The sequence below is a fragment of the Meleagris gallopavo genome, chromosome 16, assembly GCF_000146605.3.
Source record: "Meleagris gallopavo isolate NT-WF06-2002-E0010 breed Aviagen turkey brand Nicholas breeding stock chromosome 16, Turkey_5.1, whole genome shotgun sequence".
In the NCBI taxonomy this organism is placed as follows: domain Eukaryota; kingdom Metazoa; phylum Chordata; class Aves; order Galliformes; family Phasianidae; genus Meleagris; species Meleagris gallopavo.
The window spans coordinates 9,398,967-9,417,748 of record NC_015026.2 but is presented as its reverse complement, the minus strand read 5'-3'; the positions used below and the strand labels follow the sequence as shown (position 1 = coordinate 9,417,748).

Here is an 18,782-nt window from a genome sequence, read left to right as displayed (position 1 = left end):
CGGCGGCGGGCCGCAAGCAGCCCTTCTGCCTGCTGCTGCAGGAGGCCGAGGCGGGATCTTCCTTCAGCGACTCCTCGGAGGACTCGTTCGATCAAGGTTACTAGCTTATAGCAAACGCACCCCTCCACCATGTCTGCGTGGGGCGGGCGGGGGGCGAGCGGGGGCCCTCAGGCCGGGGTCAGCCATTTTGATGGTCGCAGCCAGGGCGGCCATCTTTGTTCTTGGCAGCGTAGCCTGCTGTATCAGCCCGACGGTTATTTTTTATCCTTTTTGTACCTGTATCGTTGTGATATTATGACCGACTGGCTCTTTTAGAGCTTTTATATCGACTGGGTTTTAGAGTTCACCTCTCCCTACTTTCCTGTTCCCTTCCTCCCTTCAGTTTCTCCCTCGCTTTCTTCCTTGCTGCCACCACCACCATTATATTCTTTTTATTACTATTATTATTATTTTATCTCTTATTATTTTATTTTGGCATGGGCCTTGAAGAGGCTTGGAAGGAGTTTTTTTTTTTGCTTTTCTTCCCTTTTTCAGTTGCATTCCTTTACTTTTCATTATTATCATTTTTTTTACTGCCGGGATACTGTTGTGTGGCCGTGTGACCTGATGTTTGTACTGCGATTTGGTATACCAAGCTTTATTAAACATATCGAGTTCATTTTTAACTAAACCTGTGTACTTGTCTCTCTTGCTGTGTCTCTTAGCAGGCGATTAGGTTGCTGCTTCACTCCATCCTGCTCTGCATCCCTCTCCTGCTCCCACTCCCCATGAGTAGAACTGGAATTAACCTAGTCTGGGTACTCTCTATTATTCAAATATCCCTGCTAGCAATTGTCACTCGCTGCCTTTGTCCAAATCGAGGCCTCTCTCCCACCCCCACTCCTTTTATTTCGTTTTTATTTTGCTCATCCGTTTTATGGTGTTTTTTAAATTATTATTTACAGCTGTTTTCTTGTGTTGTTAGGCTCTAAAGGCAGGCAGGTAAATCGTGAGGGCTCTCTGTCCTCATTGCTGCTGTGCGTAAGGTCCCTGTTATTTGACAGACAGGCATTTCTTCTTTTCAGAATATACTCAGCAAGTTTTTATGTCCCTTTTGGGTGGCAGTGTTTTTCAGATGCCCGCACATAATCCGTAGTGCTCAAGGATGTGATAATTACTGCATTAAATTTGACTGCAGTTTCCCTCCCCCACCCTCACCCCAATTTTTTTTCCTTACAGCTTCTTTTTGTCAGCTTGTCATTAGTACTTCAGTGGGAAAAGAGATTACTTGAGACTTTTCCTCCAGAGGCACAAGGGGTTTCTGTTTTAGAGCGCGCTCATTAAATAATAATCATGGGGAAAGGTCATTTTAATGAGCCCTCCGCTCCCAAAAGAAAGTAGCTCGTCTAGGCTGAATGCTAAGCAAGAGCATCCCCAGTTGTTATCGTCTATGTTACACAGCAGAGCTGCATGCAGCACAGCAAAAGCCTTTTAGTGTTTCACACTGCTCAGACAGTTGTTAATTGAAAACGGGGCTGGATAATTTTGCTTTGGTTTTGTTATTCTTAGTTTTTGATCTTAATCTCCTCCACACACCTGTTTTTCTTCCCTCTAAACCCATCCTCCAAAGAAAGGCTATTTGAGCTAAAAAAAAAAACACAAATCTATTTCAAACAGCAGAAAGATATGGAATACTGAAGTAGTTTGATGTGACTCTGGGCTGGGCCCACCAGTGCATCTAAAAGAAAACTAAAAAGAAGTCTGTTTCAGAGTAATCAAATTTATTCCTCAGAGAACCCAAACTGTTCTGGGGACAGTGGATTTCATGTAAGGGAGAGTTTGCCACATCTCCATGAAGAGTCTGTGTTACTTCCGTTCAGCTTGACATCTCTTCCTTTTCCTGTTTCTTTCTGCATCTTTTCTTCGTTTATTTTGTTGCTGTTGGAAATTTTGAGGATATCAATCCCTTTTAGATGCTAAGTTCTCGAGTTTTGGGGCTTTGCTTTTTGGTTTTGCTCCAGGTAGCAGATAGGTAACTTGTCCCTAGATCAGGTTTGTCAATTTTTCAAGTGACCTGTTTTGCTTTTTTAAAACACAGCTATCCCGGTTTTATGGGATAAAGTCTGGGGAAGGGAGGGGGATACGGGAGGAGGTTGGGGAGTCTGGAACAAATGGGGAAAGGCATTGTAAATCCCTCAGAGGTGTCATTTAATGGTGGGGAAACCAAAGATGCAAAAGCTCCAGGGGTGGGAGGTGGGCACGGAGGGGCGGTTGGGAGGGATTACTGGTTACAGATTTGTTTTTTCTTCAAATGGTTTTTGATTTTATTTATTTATTTACTTGTTTTGTTTAGTTCTTTGTCAGAAACATTTCTTGAAGGGATATTTGGGTAATAGGGTTTCTAATGGCTTTCCCTGATACTAAACCGATTAATAACCTCAGCTTTTCTAGAAGTGCTCGCTTTCTCCTTGCAGCTGCTTGGCCAACCCTTTCACCCCTGCCCCTATCCATGATGCTTTGAATGTCTGTGTCGGTCTCTTGCATTTGCTCTCACGCTGCACTAAAGAAGCAAAGTGGTTGGCTGGTTGTAGGGCAGACACTTCTCAGCGAGGGTCACTAACCATGAACCTGAACCTTGACCATTGTTATGTAGGTAGGCAAAATAATTTTCTTTATGTCATCTGTCAGCCTCAGATGTTTCGATGTTACCTCCGTGAATAATGACACGTAGATCTTTGCACTCTCTTGTTTTTTTTGTTATAATTTTCAAGATGATCGCTGTCCACTTTTGACTTTCCTCTGTCCATGTAGAGTTTTGCATGGAAGATTTGCTTGAGTGTCTGTGTTTGAGGACTCCAGAAATGCTTTACTGTTAGCTGTTTGATTTTCTCTTGGAGAACCCCTTATCCTAGCAAAAAAGAGTTTTGTTTTTTTTATAGATACAAGATGAGAAGCCATGGAATTGCCTGCAAAGGCTCTGCCTCTCTGTAGCTGAAAGATTTCCTGGGCCGCCATGCAGACTGCCTGCTGCTAGGGCAGTGGGTATCATGGCCCTGCCACTGTGTGTGTCAGATGTAGGACTAGCTGCAGGAGAACTTGTTTTGTCTGCATTGAGATAGTTGTCAGGACATACAGATTTCTTGTCGACCACACATAGCACTGCTGTTAATGACAATGAGCAAAGCCTGTGGTGTTTCATGCAGTGACCTTGGAGAGGAAACTGCCAGTAGAGCTAAAGCTACACAGGGCCTTCAGAGGCTATCAGAATAGGGAATGCCATGAAGTTTCCATGACCAAAGACCCACATTTTTCTTCTCAATGGACTGTTTCCCTGGAGAGATGAATGCCTTCTTCCCTGCTCTCCCTAACTTGGAGGGTGATTTTCCCCCCTTGAAAGAAATGATGGAATATTTTTCTGCTATTTTTTCCAAGCAGTGTGGATAACTGTTTCCCTGTACAACCAATCCTGTGCAATCATTGTAATGTTTTAATAGTTCTTAATAAGCACTTCTGGAGTCAGCAGCACCGCACACATGGAGGAAAATTCTACAACTGATGAGAATTGGTTTGTTTGGACCTTAAAAAAAAGAAAGAAAGAAGGACAATCTTAAATTGGAGATTTGAAAATAGGTAACCTCCAGAGTTTGGACCGATCACACAAATCAGATGTCAATGACCCAGGAGCTGTCTAAAGTCTGCCTGTACTTAGCCTGCTTTGTATGCTGTAGGCCTGCTTGGTGTTATGAAAAAATCATGCTATTTTTTTTACAGTGTGAAATGACTCTTCTAAGTGTGTGTTTTTATCCCCCCCCTTCCCAAACCTTTCCTCCCTACGCCCTCCTCAGTCCATCCTGTTACATCAGTCTGTAAAAACCAAACTGCTTAACTGGTCTCCATTCATCTTCATTTATTCCTCTCCTACAATAAAATGCCATTTAAAAAAAAAAAAAAAAAACAAAACAGTGACAAAGTTCAATATTTTCAATTGGTTTTGGTTCTGAATTTAATGCAGATAAACATTTTGGAAAAAAAGAAAACCTTTGACTTGAGCTTATCTGGCTTCACCAGCATTTCAGTATGACTTCTTGTTTGTTTTGGCTGCAGGATTGTATGCGTACGGTGTGACTGTGTGTGGGTGTGTACACACATATACATGCTCTTAATGATGGCAGAAATGTTTCACTTGATATGTTTTCTCCTCAGCCTTGCTCAGTGTTTACAGAATTACAACTGGAAGAGGGGGAAAGAAAAAAAAAAAAGGATATTTCAGAATGTTTTTTGTCCCACTGTTAATTATTGGCAGGTGAAAAGATGGAGGTTGTGCAAAAGCATCTGTGCGTGTTTGGTTTTAAGCCCACAGATGGGTTGGGTACAGCAGGAGTCAGACTTAGGCTTCAGATTCTGTACAGCCCTTGCAGTGAGCTGCAGAGAACCAGCAGGAATATCTTTGCCATCAGGGCTATGAATGTGGGGACTCTGTTTACAGGTGGGTTGGAGGGAAGCCCCAGATGTGCTGTTTTGGTTTCGTTCGGTCGTTTTTGTCTCTTGGCACATCAGGAGGAAGAGGAGCAGAGTGAGCAAGAGCTGCCCTCGTGGTGGGGAAGGATAGAGCTGTGAGTGTAGGCTGTGAACGTGCTCTAATGTGTTGGTTTTTTCCAGGCTGTAGGTTGAATCTCCTGCAGATAGAAATATAAGTGTTTTGGTAATAATGCTGACAAGAGACTGTCTCTGGTTGTCTCTCCGTAGCGTGACACCGTATATTTGAAGGAGGTTAGAATAACTGCTGGGTGCATTATTGCATCGTACGTTTTCCGTGGCATGAGTAATGGCTGCTTTCAGCGTGCCTTTTAAATCTGTTTCACCTCGGTGCCTTTGAAATACAGAGCTGCTCGGTGCCCTCGTGCCCTTGTGGCTGCAGAGCCCACGTTGGCTGGGGTGGAAGAGGAGTCTTTAAGCACTGAGCGGGAGGTGTGCTCGGTGCTGCATGGTATGGGACAGGTTGTGAAGGGGTTTTCCTGCAAAACATCGCCTTATTTTGCCTGCTTTCTTCACTGCTCTCAGCTCACCTGGCTCTCTGGGTCTAGCAGGAAGGGCTGCATGGGCTGATCTTTCTGATTTTGCGGAAGAGTGCTGAATTCAGAGCCCTCTTGGATGCATGGATGGAGTCTCAAGTAAGGAGCACTTGTTGGAGTAGGGCATCCCACTTCGGAGTAGAACAGAGCTGAGGTAGGAACTCAGCACCGTTTTGCTGCTTGCAGGCAGGAGGCTTCTGCAGCTCAGAATAGGCGAGTTCATGTGGATGTGTTTTTCTTCTTGGCAAAACACGGTAGAAAAACAGCCATTGTGCCCCTTCTTGTGTTAGGGGAAGGAATCTGATCCTAATTTGGCGTGGATTGTTTTTTTTTTGCATGCAGCTTTTGAGCAAGGAGTGAACAGGGCTGTGGATGTCTTGGTATTCACTGCAAGACTGTTGGGTTAGCAGCAATTTTCTATCAAAAGGATCGTGTGAGCCACTGAGGTGTGGAAAGGCTTTCTGTGCAGTCAACAATTAGTATTCTGTGGCCACCTGATGTACGCTGTTTAAAAAAACAAAAGTGCCACTCATTACTTCATTGGATAAAATGCAAGGATGAGAGCACTGCTTTTTGATATCCCTGCGATTTCTGAAGTCATGGAAAAAAACAACCCAAAGTGGAAAAACAACACTTGTGTTATTGCATTTTTTTTAAACAACCAAGTGTCGGGAACATTTTTATCTATCCCCGAGGGCACCAGTGGAAAGAAAAGGATTTTCGTGTTCATTGCAGCTGATGTTGGAGGGATCTGGTTTCCCATTTGGCCAGCTGGCAGGCGGTGGTGGGCAGTGGAGGCTCAGGGAGCAGAGCAGGGCTCCTGCTAGTGGTGGGAATTTCTCAGCAGCCTCGGTGATCCTATTTTAACCTTCATGTTTTCCAGACCTAGTTTTTGCTGTTAGAAAGACCACAAACATATATATATATGTATATGTGCTTGTGTGTGTGTGTGTGTGTGTGTGTGTGGCATTTTGCAGTGACTCTCACCAGCACTAAGTGTGGATGAGATGTATTTGAAATTAATTGCCTTTGGGCTGATGGGCAGACCCTTGGGAAGTGCTGTCGGGATGGGAGTGATACCCCTCTCAGAGCATCTGCCCCACATGGCCTGCTGTGCACACACTGTAAAGGAAAACCCCAGCCCATTGCTCTGTGTGTGCCAGCCCAGGCTGATTCCTTGGCCAGAGTTCCACCTGGGGCTGTGGGCAGCTCGCTCTGCCTTTTCTGAAGTGTAGGGAAGCAAAAGGCACAGAGAATTTTGAGGCAGAGCGTTTCAGTACTCTCGTTGCCATCTGTAGTGCTAACTTTTGAAGCCTGCTCCCCGTAAATGTCACTTTCTCCCTTTGTGTCCTTTCATCTGCAGATACAATTTTCCTCCTCCTGCATTCCAAATCCATCACTTTCAAATTATTATTTCCCTCCTTCCCCCTCTCTTTGCATTTTTGCCTCCTGCCCCTTCTCCATGTCCTCCTCTTCTCCTGCCGCAATGCAGGCTGATCTCTGGTATTCCCCTTCTGTCCTGAGCTCTGGTTCTGATTACACTAATGGATTTTGTTGCGGAGAAAGAAGTGGTGGGTGGGAGGGGAATCCCACAGCTCCAGGGTTGGGATTTTCGAAGGAGTTAAGCTTTTAATTCCTCCTTGAAAGCTGCAGGGAAGGGGTGCGTGGCTTCCTTTTCAGCACCTTGCTTTTCCCTCTCCTGCCTACGATGAGTCCTCTACCATACCTTGTGTTGCCATGTCCCCCATGGGTGGTGGTAGGCAGGGTGATACCAGCTGTATGACCACAAAGATGTGCGTGCCTGCAGCTAACAGCTTCTGGCTTAGCTCAGGGGTGGCTCAGCGCTGCTTAGGGGAGCACAGAGCAGAGGAGAGCTGTCGGTTCGGGGTGGAGATGTGGCTGATGCACAGCTCTACAAGATTTATAACAGGCTGCTTCTTTTCTGCGTGCTAGATTCCAGCTCAGAGGAAGATGAGGAAGAGGATGAAGAAGAGGAGGAAGAGGTGGAGGACTATGGGACAGACAGCACCGACAGGCTTTCCTCACCTGCTCTTGATGAGAGTGGCCTGGGCCTGCTAGCGAGGTTTGCTGCCAGCGCGATGCCCAGCCCCATCGTTCCTCCTCCGCTTTCCATCATCCAGCTGGAGGCCAAGCAGAAGGCAAAGAAGAAGGAGGAGCGACAGAGCCTGATGGGTGAGTCCTGTGCTCAGGGTTTGTGGCGGGGAGAAGGTGGAAGGTTCAGGGTCAGCTGTGCTGCAGGAAAGCAGATTCTTATCCGGACATGTCCTTGCTTTTGGCTACTTAATACTAAGGCAAGTTCACTGTCTGGAAAGAAAAGAAGAAACAGTCATGAGAAATGGCAGTTGTAGCAGCTGCAGCTGTGGCTTCCCTAGGGGCAGTTGCCTGCGGCTTCCTCAGTTTCCTCTTTTCCTGCCTGGCAAACCCTTAACAGTCACGCTAGCAGTGGGATGCGGTGCCCCCATGGACAGAGTGCTGCATTTTGGGGAAGGAAGCACGTGCTAAATGCAGCTGATTTTCAGCACCCGGGAAAAGCAGAGACATCAAAACAGAAGAAAACCTCTTAAATTCGCTTATCCCAGCCGTGTCCCCATAGAAACTGGGCAGAGGGAGTCAAAGCAAGAGTTCCTTTGCTAACCTGTTTGCTGTGCCAGGCCCTGTGCCTCTGTCCCTGTCCCTCAGTTTCACTGTTAGAAGTAATTGGAGTTTTATTTCTTCTCCTTCCCATGCCCTGCTGCACAAATGCCCCTGGGTGACATCGTTCCCAGTCAGACAGATCTATATGGGCTCCATTTATAAATTCTCTATTAATATTTATTAAGTGATAATGGAATTTATAGCATACCTCAGAATGGAAAATGATGTCTTCTTTGGGAGCCCAGCTTGTTTTAGCACCATTTCCATGCTATATTAGGCTTTTGCCAACTTGTTCCAACAGCCTCTCTTAAGAATTTATCGCCTTGTAACCTGCCCTCCTTGAAACTGGAAACATCTAGAAATTGTCTCAGGCAGCACTGACGGAGGGGAACGGGTGCTGTAATTTCCAAAGGGCTTTTCATCTTGAGCATTGCCAGCTTTGATTTTGACAGACTGGCTCTTTTCGTGCTGGGGCTGTCTCAGGGGAGACTGGGTAGAAGAGGTGAGCAGGTTCTTGCAGGCTGCATTTAAGCCAGGAAAGTGAGCATATTTAAAAGAGAAGGGCTGAAATAAAGTGTTGTCTCTCTGTGCTTATGCCTTGCACATTTTCTTCTACCCATGTGAATGTTGTTTAGTTGTGTATGCCCTTCCTGCACATGCTGGTTATCTTACGGGAACTGCTCACTGTTGAGCTTTAGAATAATTTCTGTCAACCTCAGATGAAGTCACACCAACAGTTGGGTGCTGCCTCAGTTTCCCTTCTGTCCCTGTAGGCGTATGATATTACTACACTCCTTTGTCAGGTTTTGAAGAGGGGAAATGCACTGTAGGTGGTGAACATCTTGGTGTTACTGCAGTATTTCAGGTTGCTGGAAACTGCTGTGCTGAGCAGTGGCCAGTAGGAGGGGATTTCCATCTTCCACAAACAAGGGATCATTTACCTGTTTTGACTAAAAGTCAGTTGTTTGAGCCAATAAATAGCTCTGTGGTGTCTGTTGGCCAATAGGAGAAAAATAAGCTTGAAATCTGGGTTGATTCAATTCATGAGAGAGATCCTTCTCCAGAAACAAAGGTGAGGCTGGACAGAACCCCTCCTGGGAAGGTAGGAAAGTTCAGTGTGTGGGGTTTGTGCTTTCCTTCAAGTGAGAAGCTCCTTTTTGTGGAGGGCTAGAGAATGTTGTAAGGGCGATAGGGTTTGAAAGTGGGACACCGGGGCTCTGTTGAACAGGCTTGACATCTCCCATGGAGCCCATAACCTTCTAGCCATGTTTGGCTCCTCTTGTGCTCAGCCAGAGCACTGACTGATGATTGAATCTTTTGCATCTAGGGACGGAGTTTGAATACACCGACTCAGAGAGTGAGATCAAGATTAGGAAGAAGTCACCCTCGGGATTGCTGCGGGGGAAGAAGGGGTCTCTGGAAACAAGCAGCATCCCGTCAAGCCAGACCCCAAGCAGCCTCGAGCCCGGATCTGGAAGTGCTGACAAAGCCAAGCTTGGGTCTGAGAAAGGCCGCAAGTTAAAGAAGTTCAAGTCCCCCAAGGACTTGAGCTTTGAGTTTGGGCTGGAGGCCAGCGATGATGACCTGTGGAACCGGCGCCGCAGCGAACGGATCTTCCTCCATGATGCCACCACATCATCAGCCATGCTGACCCCTGCAGCACCTGCCAGCTCCACTCCTGTCTCCAAGTCTGGACGCTGTGGAAAGGGGGCTCCCATGAGTCCCAAGAAGGAGGGCAGCAAGGGGAAGGACAGGAAGGAGCTAAGCAAGGTGAGGAACATGTTGGCAACATTGATGTGGGACGCTTGGGAGCTCAGAATGAAGGGAAGGTGATGAGCTCCGCTAGACAAGTGAAAGGTTGAGTCCACATTCTGTTTGGCTGCTCATGTCCCCTTTGACATCTTCACGGTGCCTTTGGAGGACCATCCTTGGCTGGTAGTGGCAATGGTCTTCTCCCGACTCATCCTTTTGGCTGAAAGCTCGACTGCTTTTGGCTCCAGTTCATTTAATGATGGATCAGTGATAGTGGGAAGAGTTAGACAAGTTAGTTGTGGCATGAAGCCAGCTGGGATCTTCTCTGAGCTCTTTGAGGGAAGGACTGATGGGCGGGAATTGGTCTCTGGGGTAATGAGAAGCTCTCACTGAAATTTGTGAAGCTTGAATGCAGAGCCGGGAGACAGAGGATGTCAGTGAATTGCTGGCTGACTGTGCATGGCCTGCTTTGCTCCACCCTTCCTCTGTGTAGGCCTGGATCTTCAATGATGGTGGTGTTTACTTTTATTTTTGGCAGCGGAAAAAGGGTAAAGAAGCACCCTGCTGCTCCTCTTCCTCGTCCATGTCTCCTCCTGGCATCCCTAGCTCCCCATCTGACGTTCGGGTCAGCCTGGCCAATGCCCTGGGTTCCACCAAGAAGAGCAAAGCCAAAGTGAAAGCCAAGGAGGTTAAAAAAGAGGTGAGTGGCTGGTTCTAGACTGCATGAGCTGGAAGATGGTTGGCAGAGCTGTGCTCTTTCCTTGGATTGCTGCAATATGAGGGAGGGAAAACACTGAATGCAACCTGAATGTTGATGCATTACAGGCAAAATTTAAGAAGCCTAAATTCCCAGAAAGGCTAGCAGGTAGAACAGTGCCTGCTGCTACCATCTAGTGTTCAGTTGAATTCTTGCCCCAAATTAATGAGTAGGCAGAATTTTTCTCTGAGGCATAGAGATGGGGGTGGAGGGAAAGCTTTGGGAAAAAGCAAAGACCGGAGAGATGGTGATGGAATTGTGCTCAGCCCTGGGTGAGCCAGGCCACCTTTGGTTTCTGCTCACTGCAGGCTATCATAACACACAGTACTGCATTTTCTCACATGATTTCTGATTTTAATGCATATGGTCTGTGTGCAACACCAAGAAATAAATTGTGAGGCTTTGAGAAGAAATAGGAATGGCGTCTGCTGCGTGTTTAGAGAAAACAGGCTCTTTGCAGAGGGGTGGTGAGCACAGAGCAGTGTTACAGCTGTCTGCTCTTTGGCATCTCTCCCAGCCTGCAGGAGTGAGATGTGGCTAGGAGATGTGAAATGGCTTTTGCTCAGCTGTCAGTGATGCTTGGCAGGAAACCCAGTAAAGCGAAGATTTTTTTTTAGTCAAAAAACAATTTTGGGTATACCTACTTGGCTCTCTGTGTGTTTCAACATTATTGAGGATGGAGACGAGTTTGTCCCAATATCCTAAGGTTGTTTGTTGCTGGAGGAAGGTGAGATGGGATCAGATTGTTGCCTGTTGGCATCCAGCTGATGTGCTGCTTGCTCTCCTGCAGAACCGAGGGAAAGGAGGAGCTGTCAGCAAGCTCATGGAGAGCATGGCAGCGGAGGAGGATTTTGAACCCAACCAAGATAGCAGCTTCTCGGAGGATGAGAACATCCCACTGAGCATGCTTGTCGAGCGGCCACCCACACCAGGTGAGGGCAGGGAGGGCTGGAAGGGCTAATTGTGCAAGTAGCAGGGCTGAATGTGTTTCCCAGGGCTGCTTAGGGGAGGGCTCTGTTGCTTTCACGCATTCCTTTTCCAAAGCCACGAATCCTTCCTTGGGGTGGAGAAACCACATTTACAGTCAGTTTGGCTTGCCAGGTACAAGGCTCTTCAGAGCTGCCAACTCTGACATGTAGATGAAGCTCAGTCTCTGAGCTGCGCTATTTTCATTTGCTGACATATTGTTATTACCAAGAAGGGTACCTTTCTGCAAAGGGCTTGCTGGTCCTTTCTTAGGGGGGGGATCACGCTGGTGGAATGAGATTTCCCTCTCCCTTTGAAGTTGCTTTTTCCTCTGTGGCTTTTTCTAATCCCTGCCTTGCTTCAACACCTCACAGCTCCCCGCTCCTGCATAATTGACAAGGATGAGCTGAAGGATGGCCTGCGTGTCCTCATCCCCATGGATGACAAGCTGCTCTATGCCGGACATGTCAAGACGGTGCATTCACCTGACATGTGAGTAGTGGGGCTGCTGTATCTGCCCAGGCTCTGCTGATGAAAGGGGGAGTAACTGATGCAGGGATGGATTTTGATGCTTTGCAGAGATGTCTGGAGAGCAACTGAGGGCTAATTCACAGAGTCTGGTAGGGAGGGGATGGAGAGTTCACTCTGTTTTATCAGTGCTCAGGAAAATCTAGTTATTTTTCATTAGATCTTCTCAACTGACTGGTGGCAGGGCTTGGAGGGAGGTGTTTTCTGATCCAGGTGATCTCTTCCATGTGCTATGTCTGATTGGGTCGTTATGTTCCAGATACCGCGTGGTGGTTGAAGGCGAGAGGGGAAACAGACCCCATATCTACTGCCTGGAGCAGCTCTTGCAGGAAGCGGTATGTGAGGCTGTTGGATGCCTGTTCTTGGTGCCTGGGCCTGTTCTGGGGTGGAAGTGGCTAACTGTCTTGGGCTGCAGGGATGCCCTGTTTCTGCCCACATAGACAGTCTGGGCAGAGCTCCCACTGGTGTGGAGGTCCCCACTAACAGAAATAGTCCTTCATGCTGTCATTTCTGCAGGCAGGAGGCTGTCTCCCAGCGGGGGAACTGTCTCTTGTCATCTTCAGATCTGGTTTGCTGCATGCTGAATGTGATGGGATGATCTGTGCTGGTGCCAAGAGTATCAGTAATGGCTTGCCTTTTGCTCTGAGCAGATCATTGACGTGAAGCCACCTTCAGTGCGATTCCTGCCTGAGGGCACAAGGATTGCTGCCTACTGGAGCCAGCAGTACCGCTGCCTCTACCCAGGAACAGTTGTCCGAGGTAAGGCTGCCCAGGTGCTGTGAGCCAGGGATGTCTCTGTCCTGCATGTCCTGAGGGATGTCAGGCTTGTCTGGGATGGTCCTGAGGTCTGCCATGAGTGTCAGCGGTTGGCTCATTCTTTCAGGTCACGCCCAACTTGTTTGAGATGCTGATTTAGTAGCATTTTAGGATCCAGGAGCCATGCTTTGGTGGGAACAGGTCTGAGTTATTTAGGAGCTTAAAATACTGGGGAAACTTAACACATTTCAAAAAATCAGAATTATCTCCAGCCCAGTCACCAATTACTGCTGAGGTTGTGGAGGTTTTCCATCATCTTGCCACTCACAGCTCTGCCTCTGACACATTCCTTCCTGATGTCTCCCCCATCTGGCCTGATAGAAAGGCCAGTGAAGAAGCCTGGACAGTTGTGCCATGACTGGTCTTGCTTTTAGGCTCTTAGTCATGCTTTGTGTGTATAAAAGAAGGATTACTTATCAGATATATAGAATGTTGATGTTGTTACAGGAACTCAGCTGTTTGCTGAGAGTAGTTGCAAAATGCAGGTCATAAAAGATACTGCAGTGAAAACAGAAGATATTTCAGGAAGAGAAGGAAACAGAGAGGCAATGTGGGATGTCACACTGCAGTAGTTTTTTTTCTGTGCTTTTCTGCACTAGGTGGGCTGGTTTAGTCTTAAGAGGGATTTTTTATTGTGGTCTAAATCTTCTGTGCTCTCCCTGGACAACCATATAGGAAAAGTGGGAAACGGAGTTTTGGAGTTAGAGGAAGGCAGTCCCCACTTTCCTGGCAAGTGTTTTGTGCTCTTAAGTTTGCCTTTGACACCTTCTTCTACTCCCCCAACCCACAGGAACCCTGGATCTGGAGGAAGATGGCGATCTCATCACAGTGGAGTTCGACGATGGGGACACAGGACGCATCCCACTGTCTCACATCCGGCTTCTCCCACCTGACTACAAGATCCAGTGTGAGTCTTCCTTCTCCGTTTCTTTCTTGACACTTCCCACTACGAAATGTAGGCAGTTCAGAGCCACCTTCCTCAGATTTTAGGGTTAATTCACAGACTTTCAATCACAAAGGTTGCACCGTCAATTGTGGATGTGCATACCGGTGGTGGGACATGATCCACCGGGTAAAAAGGCCCAATTTCTATTGCAGAATTGGGAGGGACAGGTTTCCCATGTCTTGTCTTGATTGTGTATGATTTTTCACTGCTTTTCAACATCTCTTTGATCTATTCCAGGTGCTGAGCCTTCCCCAGCCCTTTTGGTACCCAACACCAAGCGCCGCAGCCGTAAATCCAGCAAAGATGCTGGAGAAGGAAAAGAAGGGACTACTCTAGGGTCAGAGGAACCTGCATCAAAGGGCAGAGGGCGAGGGAGAAAGCCAAGCATCAAGGCAAAAGCTGGTAGGTTGTCACCACTGCTAGTTGAGAGAGTCCTTGCACAGTGAGGACCTGTGTGCCTCTGCAGGGAGCCTTAAGCAGTCAGGAACAATCCAGAGACTGATTGGGGCTGGTGTCTGTCTGTGTCTGAACTAATAGTGCCGGTCTCAGTGGATAATACCATGTCTGTGTTTTTCTTCCCCTTTGCAGAAGAGGCTTCCTTGCCTGAAGAGAAGGATCAGGTGGAGCCTTCACCTGGTGCTTCTTCAGTCCCTGAGAAGCCAGCCTGCCTGGGCAAATCAAGTGTGAAGGGGTCACGAAAATCCCAACCACTGCCTGCTGGAGGGTCTCCTGCCCCCACAGAGGAAAAACGGTCAAAAGCCAGTAAAATGAAGATCTCCACTAAGCTGCACAGCCCCCCACAACCCACTTACCAGCCTGCTGTGTTTGGCAGCATCCTCACCACAGAGCCCTACAGTGACCTCCCAGGGACGCTGACAGCCTTCGGCTCCAGTGATGCTTCAGCATCGAAAGCCAAGGCCAAGAAAGGGAGGCCCACAGAAGAGGCACAGGAATTTGGTACCATGGTTAAGGCTCAGAGGAAGCATGACAGTGAAATCCTGATCAAGCTGGACCACGAGGGTGTGATGTCTCCAAAGACAAAGAAGATGAAGGAGGCGATGAGGATGCTGGAGGACTCGAGTCTGGCTGGTCGCAGAGATGGCAAAAGTCTCTTGGGGCTGGGCTATTCACCTGCAGTGGGTGCAGAGGGCAAGCAGAAATCCTCCCGAGCCAAAGCAGCTGAGGGGGATCCTGCCAACTTTGGGGGAAAGTTTGATGGCTCAGCAGAAAGCCTCAATGCCTCAAAGGACCAGGAAGATAAGGCAGCAGCGCCAGCAGCTGTAGAGGAGTCTGAGAGCAACAGCAGTGACAGCAGCTCAGAGTCAGAGGGAGAAGAGGAGACTGAGAAGAACCGAGGGGAGGCTCAGGACAGCAGCTCAACCAGCTCAAGAGCATCCACTCCTCTCTCTTCCTCCAATTCCTCCTCCTCTTCCTCTTCTAGCAGCAGCTCCTCTTCCTCCTCCTCTTCCTCCTCTTCCTCTGCCTCATCGACCTCCTCATCATCAAGTTCCAGCTCCTCTTCCTCCTCCACTACAGATGAAGACTCCTCCTGTAGCTCTGATGACGAAGTAGCTGAGGCCCAGCCAAGTTCCTCAGTGCAGCAAACTCTCCCTCCCAAGCAAACCAAACAGACAGGGAAATCCCGGGCGTCCTCCCACCCCCAGAGCCAGAAGCAGCCAGCACAGCAGCCGGCGCAGCAGCCGGCACCACAGCAGAGCGGCAACAAGAGCAGGCCCAAAAAGCGTGAGGGCATCCACCTGCCCACCACCAAGGAGCTGGCCAAGCGCCAGCGGCTGCCATCGGTGGAGAACAGACCCAAGATCGCCGCCTTCCTCCCCGCACGGCAGCTGTGGAAGTGGTTTGGGAAGCCCACGCAGGTAAGAAAAGTCTTCCCCATTTGCCTGGGAAGGGGAGCCTTTCCATTTGGGGTTTGCGATGCTCTGTTGGCGTAATGTGTCCTCTGCTCAGGTTGTAAGGAGGTTGGGGTTGGTCTTCACTGTGTTATGGGGAGCTGTCCCACATGGCCTGTCTTTCTGTCTTTTTTTCTTCTGGAAATGTCTGTTTAGAAACACCGACCACATCTCTGATTCTACGTCAGTAGTGCTCAGGCTGTGGAGTGTCCTGGCGAGGTGGTGGCTGTGTCATTACCAGGCTGGGTCTGGCTCTGCCAACAGAAAAGGGCAGGATGTAGGGTGAGGGAAACCTGAGCTGCTCACCTGGGCGATCCTCTCTTGGCAGAGACGAGGAATGAAGGGGAAGGCCAGGAAGCTCTTCTATAAGGCCATCGTCCGGGGCAAGGAGATCATTCGCATTGGAGACTGTGCGGTCTTCCTCTCAGCTGGCCGCCCCAACCTGCCCTACATTGGCCGGATCCAGAGCATGTGGGAGTCGTGGGGGAACAACATGGTGGTCCGAGTCAAGTGGTTTTATCACCCAGAGGAAACCAACCCTGGGAAGAAACTCAACGAAGGCAAGGTAGGCTACTCGCCGTTGCTGAGAGGGCTGCAAAGCTGCATGTCTGTGTTTATCTCCTGAGGACAGGGAGAATAAATTATGGCCCAGGTCATTGCTGCTACTATTGTGGGGTAAAATCATTATTTCATGCTGTGGCTGTGGACAAGCCTGTTACCCCTTGATCCAGGGAAAAGTGTCTCCTAGGAAATAGTTGTGTATGTCAGTCCAAAAAGAGTTTATTAAGAGTCAGACCAAGACTTTGTGCAGTGTGAAACTGCTAGCCTGGTGCTCAGGAATGCTGAGTTTTGCATCTTTGCACAGTGTGTTTTACAGTAGGCTATGAGTTTGTATTGCCTTTGGGTGGGGTTGAGGTTATAAAGGCACGTGTGGTGGGCAGGGGATGATAGCATGGAAAATCCAATTAATTTGCTTTCTTTTTATTTCTGTTTTCTCTTTTTCTCCTGGTCACAGCGCTGGGATCAGAAATCAGGCAGGAGTCTGTCCACAGCTCTGCAGGCATCCAACCAGAGGAAGGACTTCATGGAGGTTGGTGCTGCGACTGCATAACTGATGCTGCTGGGGAAAAGCCTCTGAACTTCTCTGGCTTTTACTTTTTGCCTCAATTGTTGAGACTGCAGTTTCCAGGACTTTGGACGGGTGTATTTGGGAGGATGGGAATAGCTGCTGGTGCTGGGTGTTGGGAGGAACAGTGGGCCCCCAGCCAGCACCTGTCTTTGCATTTGCATCTTTGAAATGGAGATGACAAACTCTAGGCCTCTGTATTTCCCCGTCAGCACACTCTGCAGCTGTGGTTCCCTTCTGTGGGAGCTGGCTGTGCACAAGGGCTCAGGTTTGGTGTAAAGGACTGATCACATCCACGCTGCCCGTGGGATCAGCCCCCTGGTGTTCCCAGTGTCCCTGCAGTGGGGATGACTGGGGAGTTCTGTATGAGCACAAGCCCTGGACGTCTGGTGGATGTTTTTGTTGTGTGTTGCAGGTGATGCTTTAATTGCTGAGAGTTCTAATTACTCCTTTCTGTCTGCCTTCTTCCCTTCCTGTAATGCAGCGAGCTCTCTATCAGTCCTCTCACGTGGATGAAAACGATGTCCAGACCATCTCACACAAGTGTCTCGTTGTTGGTCTGGATCAGTATGAGCAGATGCTAAAGACTAAGAAATATCAAGACAGTGAGGACCTCTACTACCTTGCAGGGACCTACGAGCCCACTACGGGCATGATCTTCAACACCGACGGGGTCCCTGTCATCTGCTGACCGCCCAGGGAGCACGTGCCAGCCCTGGGAAGGGACAGGACAAACTTGAGGACGTGCCTGTTCAGACGACATGATTGTTTCTTTCAAAGCTCATGACTTCTGTGTCACACTACAGACAGGAGAGTGCGAGAGACATGGGGAGGAAGGAGAGGGCTGAAGAAAGGGGCTGGGAAAGCGGTTACAGCAATCACGGAAGATGCCAAGGGTGGTGGTGGTGGTGTGTGAGCCTCAAGAATCTTTGGGAAGTGGCTTTAATTACGGTGACACTTGACCAACTTCTCCCTTCCTCCTTTTGGTCCTGGAAAGCACATGGGTCTCATGATCATTTCACCAGCGGGACCCCCCAGCAGGAGGGATCCCTTTTGTGTCATTTGCCCCCATCAGTCACTCAGAAGCCGCCTGTATGTGGAAGGACACCTGCTGACCTTCTGCGTACGCTCCTCTCCGTCCTTATATCCCCTTTCCTGCTTGTTTCGCATGACTCTTTAGGAAGGACAGGGTGAAAGAGAAAGGAGATGAGTCTCTCTCTCAGCGCCTCGTCTCAATCCTCCCGGCGCCTTTTTGCGGTTCCCCTTCCCCTGCCTGGCAGTGGAGCACGAAAGGGCAGTGCTGACCCCAGCATGGAGATGGCAGGAGAGGTCCTCCAGGCTGGAGGTGCCAGGTGAGCCCCTGTCACACCTGGGGTGCTGCCTTCCCATTGCCCCAGATGGGCTGAGCCCACCTTCCCTCTCTCTCCTGTCTCACAAAGGAGATAGAGGAGGAAGAGCAGGGTGAGAAGACGGTGAGGCTTGCTGAACAACTCCGTGTGAGTGTGCAGAGAAGCAGGGAAGGAAATGACTGGGAGACGCTGCTTCAGTGCTTGGAGCAGAGGAGGCTGCAGGTCAGGGGGTGCCTCCTGTGGTGGAGGGGATTTTAGCACAGCTCACTCAGCTTTACCTCTCACGCCTGCATGGAGCAGTCAGCTGCCTGGAAGCCCTCCACCTCTCATTTGATGGAACGGTGACAGAACGTGGAGCCCAGCCGTGCCCTGCTGCTGCATTTCCACAGCCAAAGCCCAGCCGTCACCGTGGGCTTGGCCAGGGGAGCTCTCAGCTGGCCAACCCAGCAAGGGGGGATGTTGGAGGAGAACAGAACCACGCAACATCCTTGCACTTAAACAAAAACTCCCAAGAGACGCACTGATCTTTGCAACTGTCGACTCGCACTGCATCGCTGCGACGTGGAGCGTGGCTCAGCTCGGCCAGGAGCAGCAGCCCGGGCTCTGGTGGGGAGAGCTTGGACAGATTGCAAACTATCCACCCCGGTACTGCTCCGTACCGAACCCGGGGGGGCCTGGGTGTCCCTGCACAGTCACCCCTCGACTTCAGCTAGAACCACAGTGGTGCTGCGCTGTCCCACCTCTGCCCTGGGCGCCGCGATAGTGACGGTTCTAACCTGTACAGTTTTAATGTACCAAAAGACTCTTTAGCCCTCCTGTATTATAAATCTTTAAATGGATTCAACTTTTTAATTATAAATATAAATATAAATATATATATATAAATATAAACTTTTTAAAACTGTGAGGAAAAAGAAAAAAAAGTT

The 18,782-nt window shown here is 48.9% G+C and overlaps 1 protein-coding gene across 1 annotated transcript; it reads left to right on the top strand.

Annotated features, from left to right (window-relative positions):
• Nucleotides 1-6: 6 nt before the first annotated feature.
• On the top strand, nucleotides 7-18,326 carry LOC100539216 (trinucleotide repeat-containing gene 18 protein-like). Its single transcript, XM_010719618.3, has 14 exons — nucleotides 7-96; nucleotides 7,005-7,244; nucleotides 9,034-9,476; nucleotides 9,997-10,158; nucleotides 11,006-11,147; nucleotides 11,556-11,673; nucleotides 11,969-12,044; nucleotides 12,360-12,468; nucleotides 13,316-13,432; nucleotides 13,709-13,873; nucleotides 14,060-15,348; nucleotides 15,710-15,946; nucleotides 16,397-16,471; nucleotides 16,992-18,326. Exons 2-14 carry the CDS (start codon nucleotides 7,151-7,153, stop codon nucleotides 17,196-17,198), a joined length of 3,234 nt encoding a protein of 1,077 aa, XP_010717920.1. The 5' UTR covers nucleotides 7-96; nucleotides 7,005-7,150; the 3' UTR covers nucleotides 17,199-18,326.
• The last annotated feature ends 456 nt before the right edge of the window (nucleotides 18,327-18,782 follow it).

What these genes read in the sequence shown, in the direction of transcription:
- LOC100539216 (XM_010719618.3), top strand. Translation starts at nt 7,151, where the DNA reads ATGCCCAGCCCCATCGTTCCTCCTCCGCTTTCCATCATCCAGCTGGAG. An exon ending in ACAGGAAGGAGCTAAGCAAG is followed by an intron (nt 9,477 to 9,996) that starts GTGAGGAACATG and finishes TATTTTTGGCAG; the next exon opens with CGGAAAAAGGGTAAAGAAGC. An exon ending in AGCAGCTCTTGCAGGAAGCG is followed by an intron (nt 12,045 to 12,359) that starts GTATGTGAGGCT and finishes TGCTCTGAGCAG; the next exon opens with ATCATTGACGTGAAGCCACC.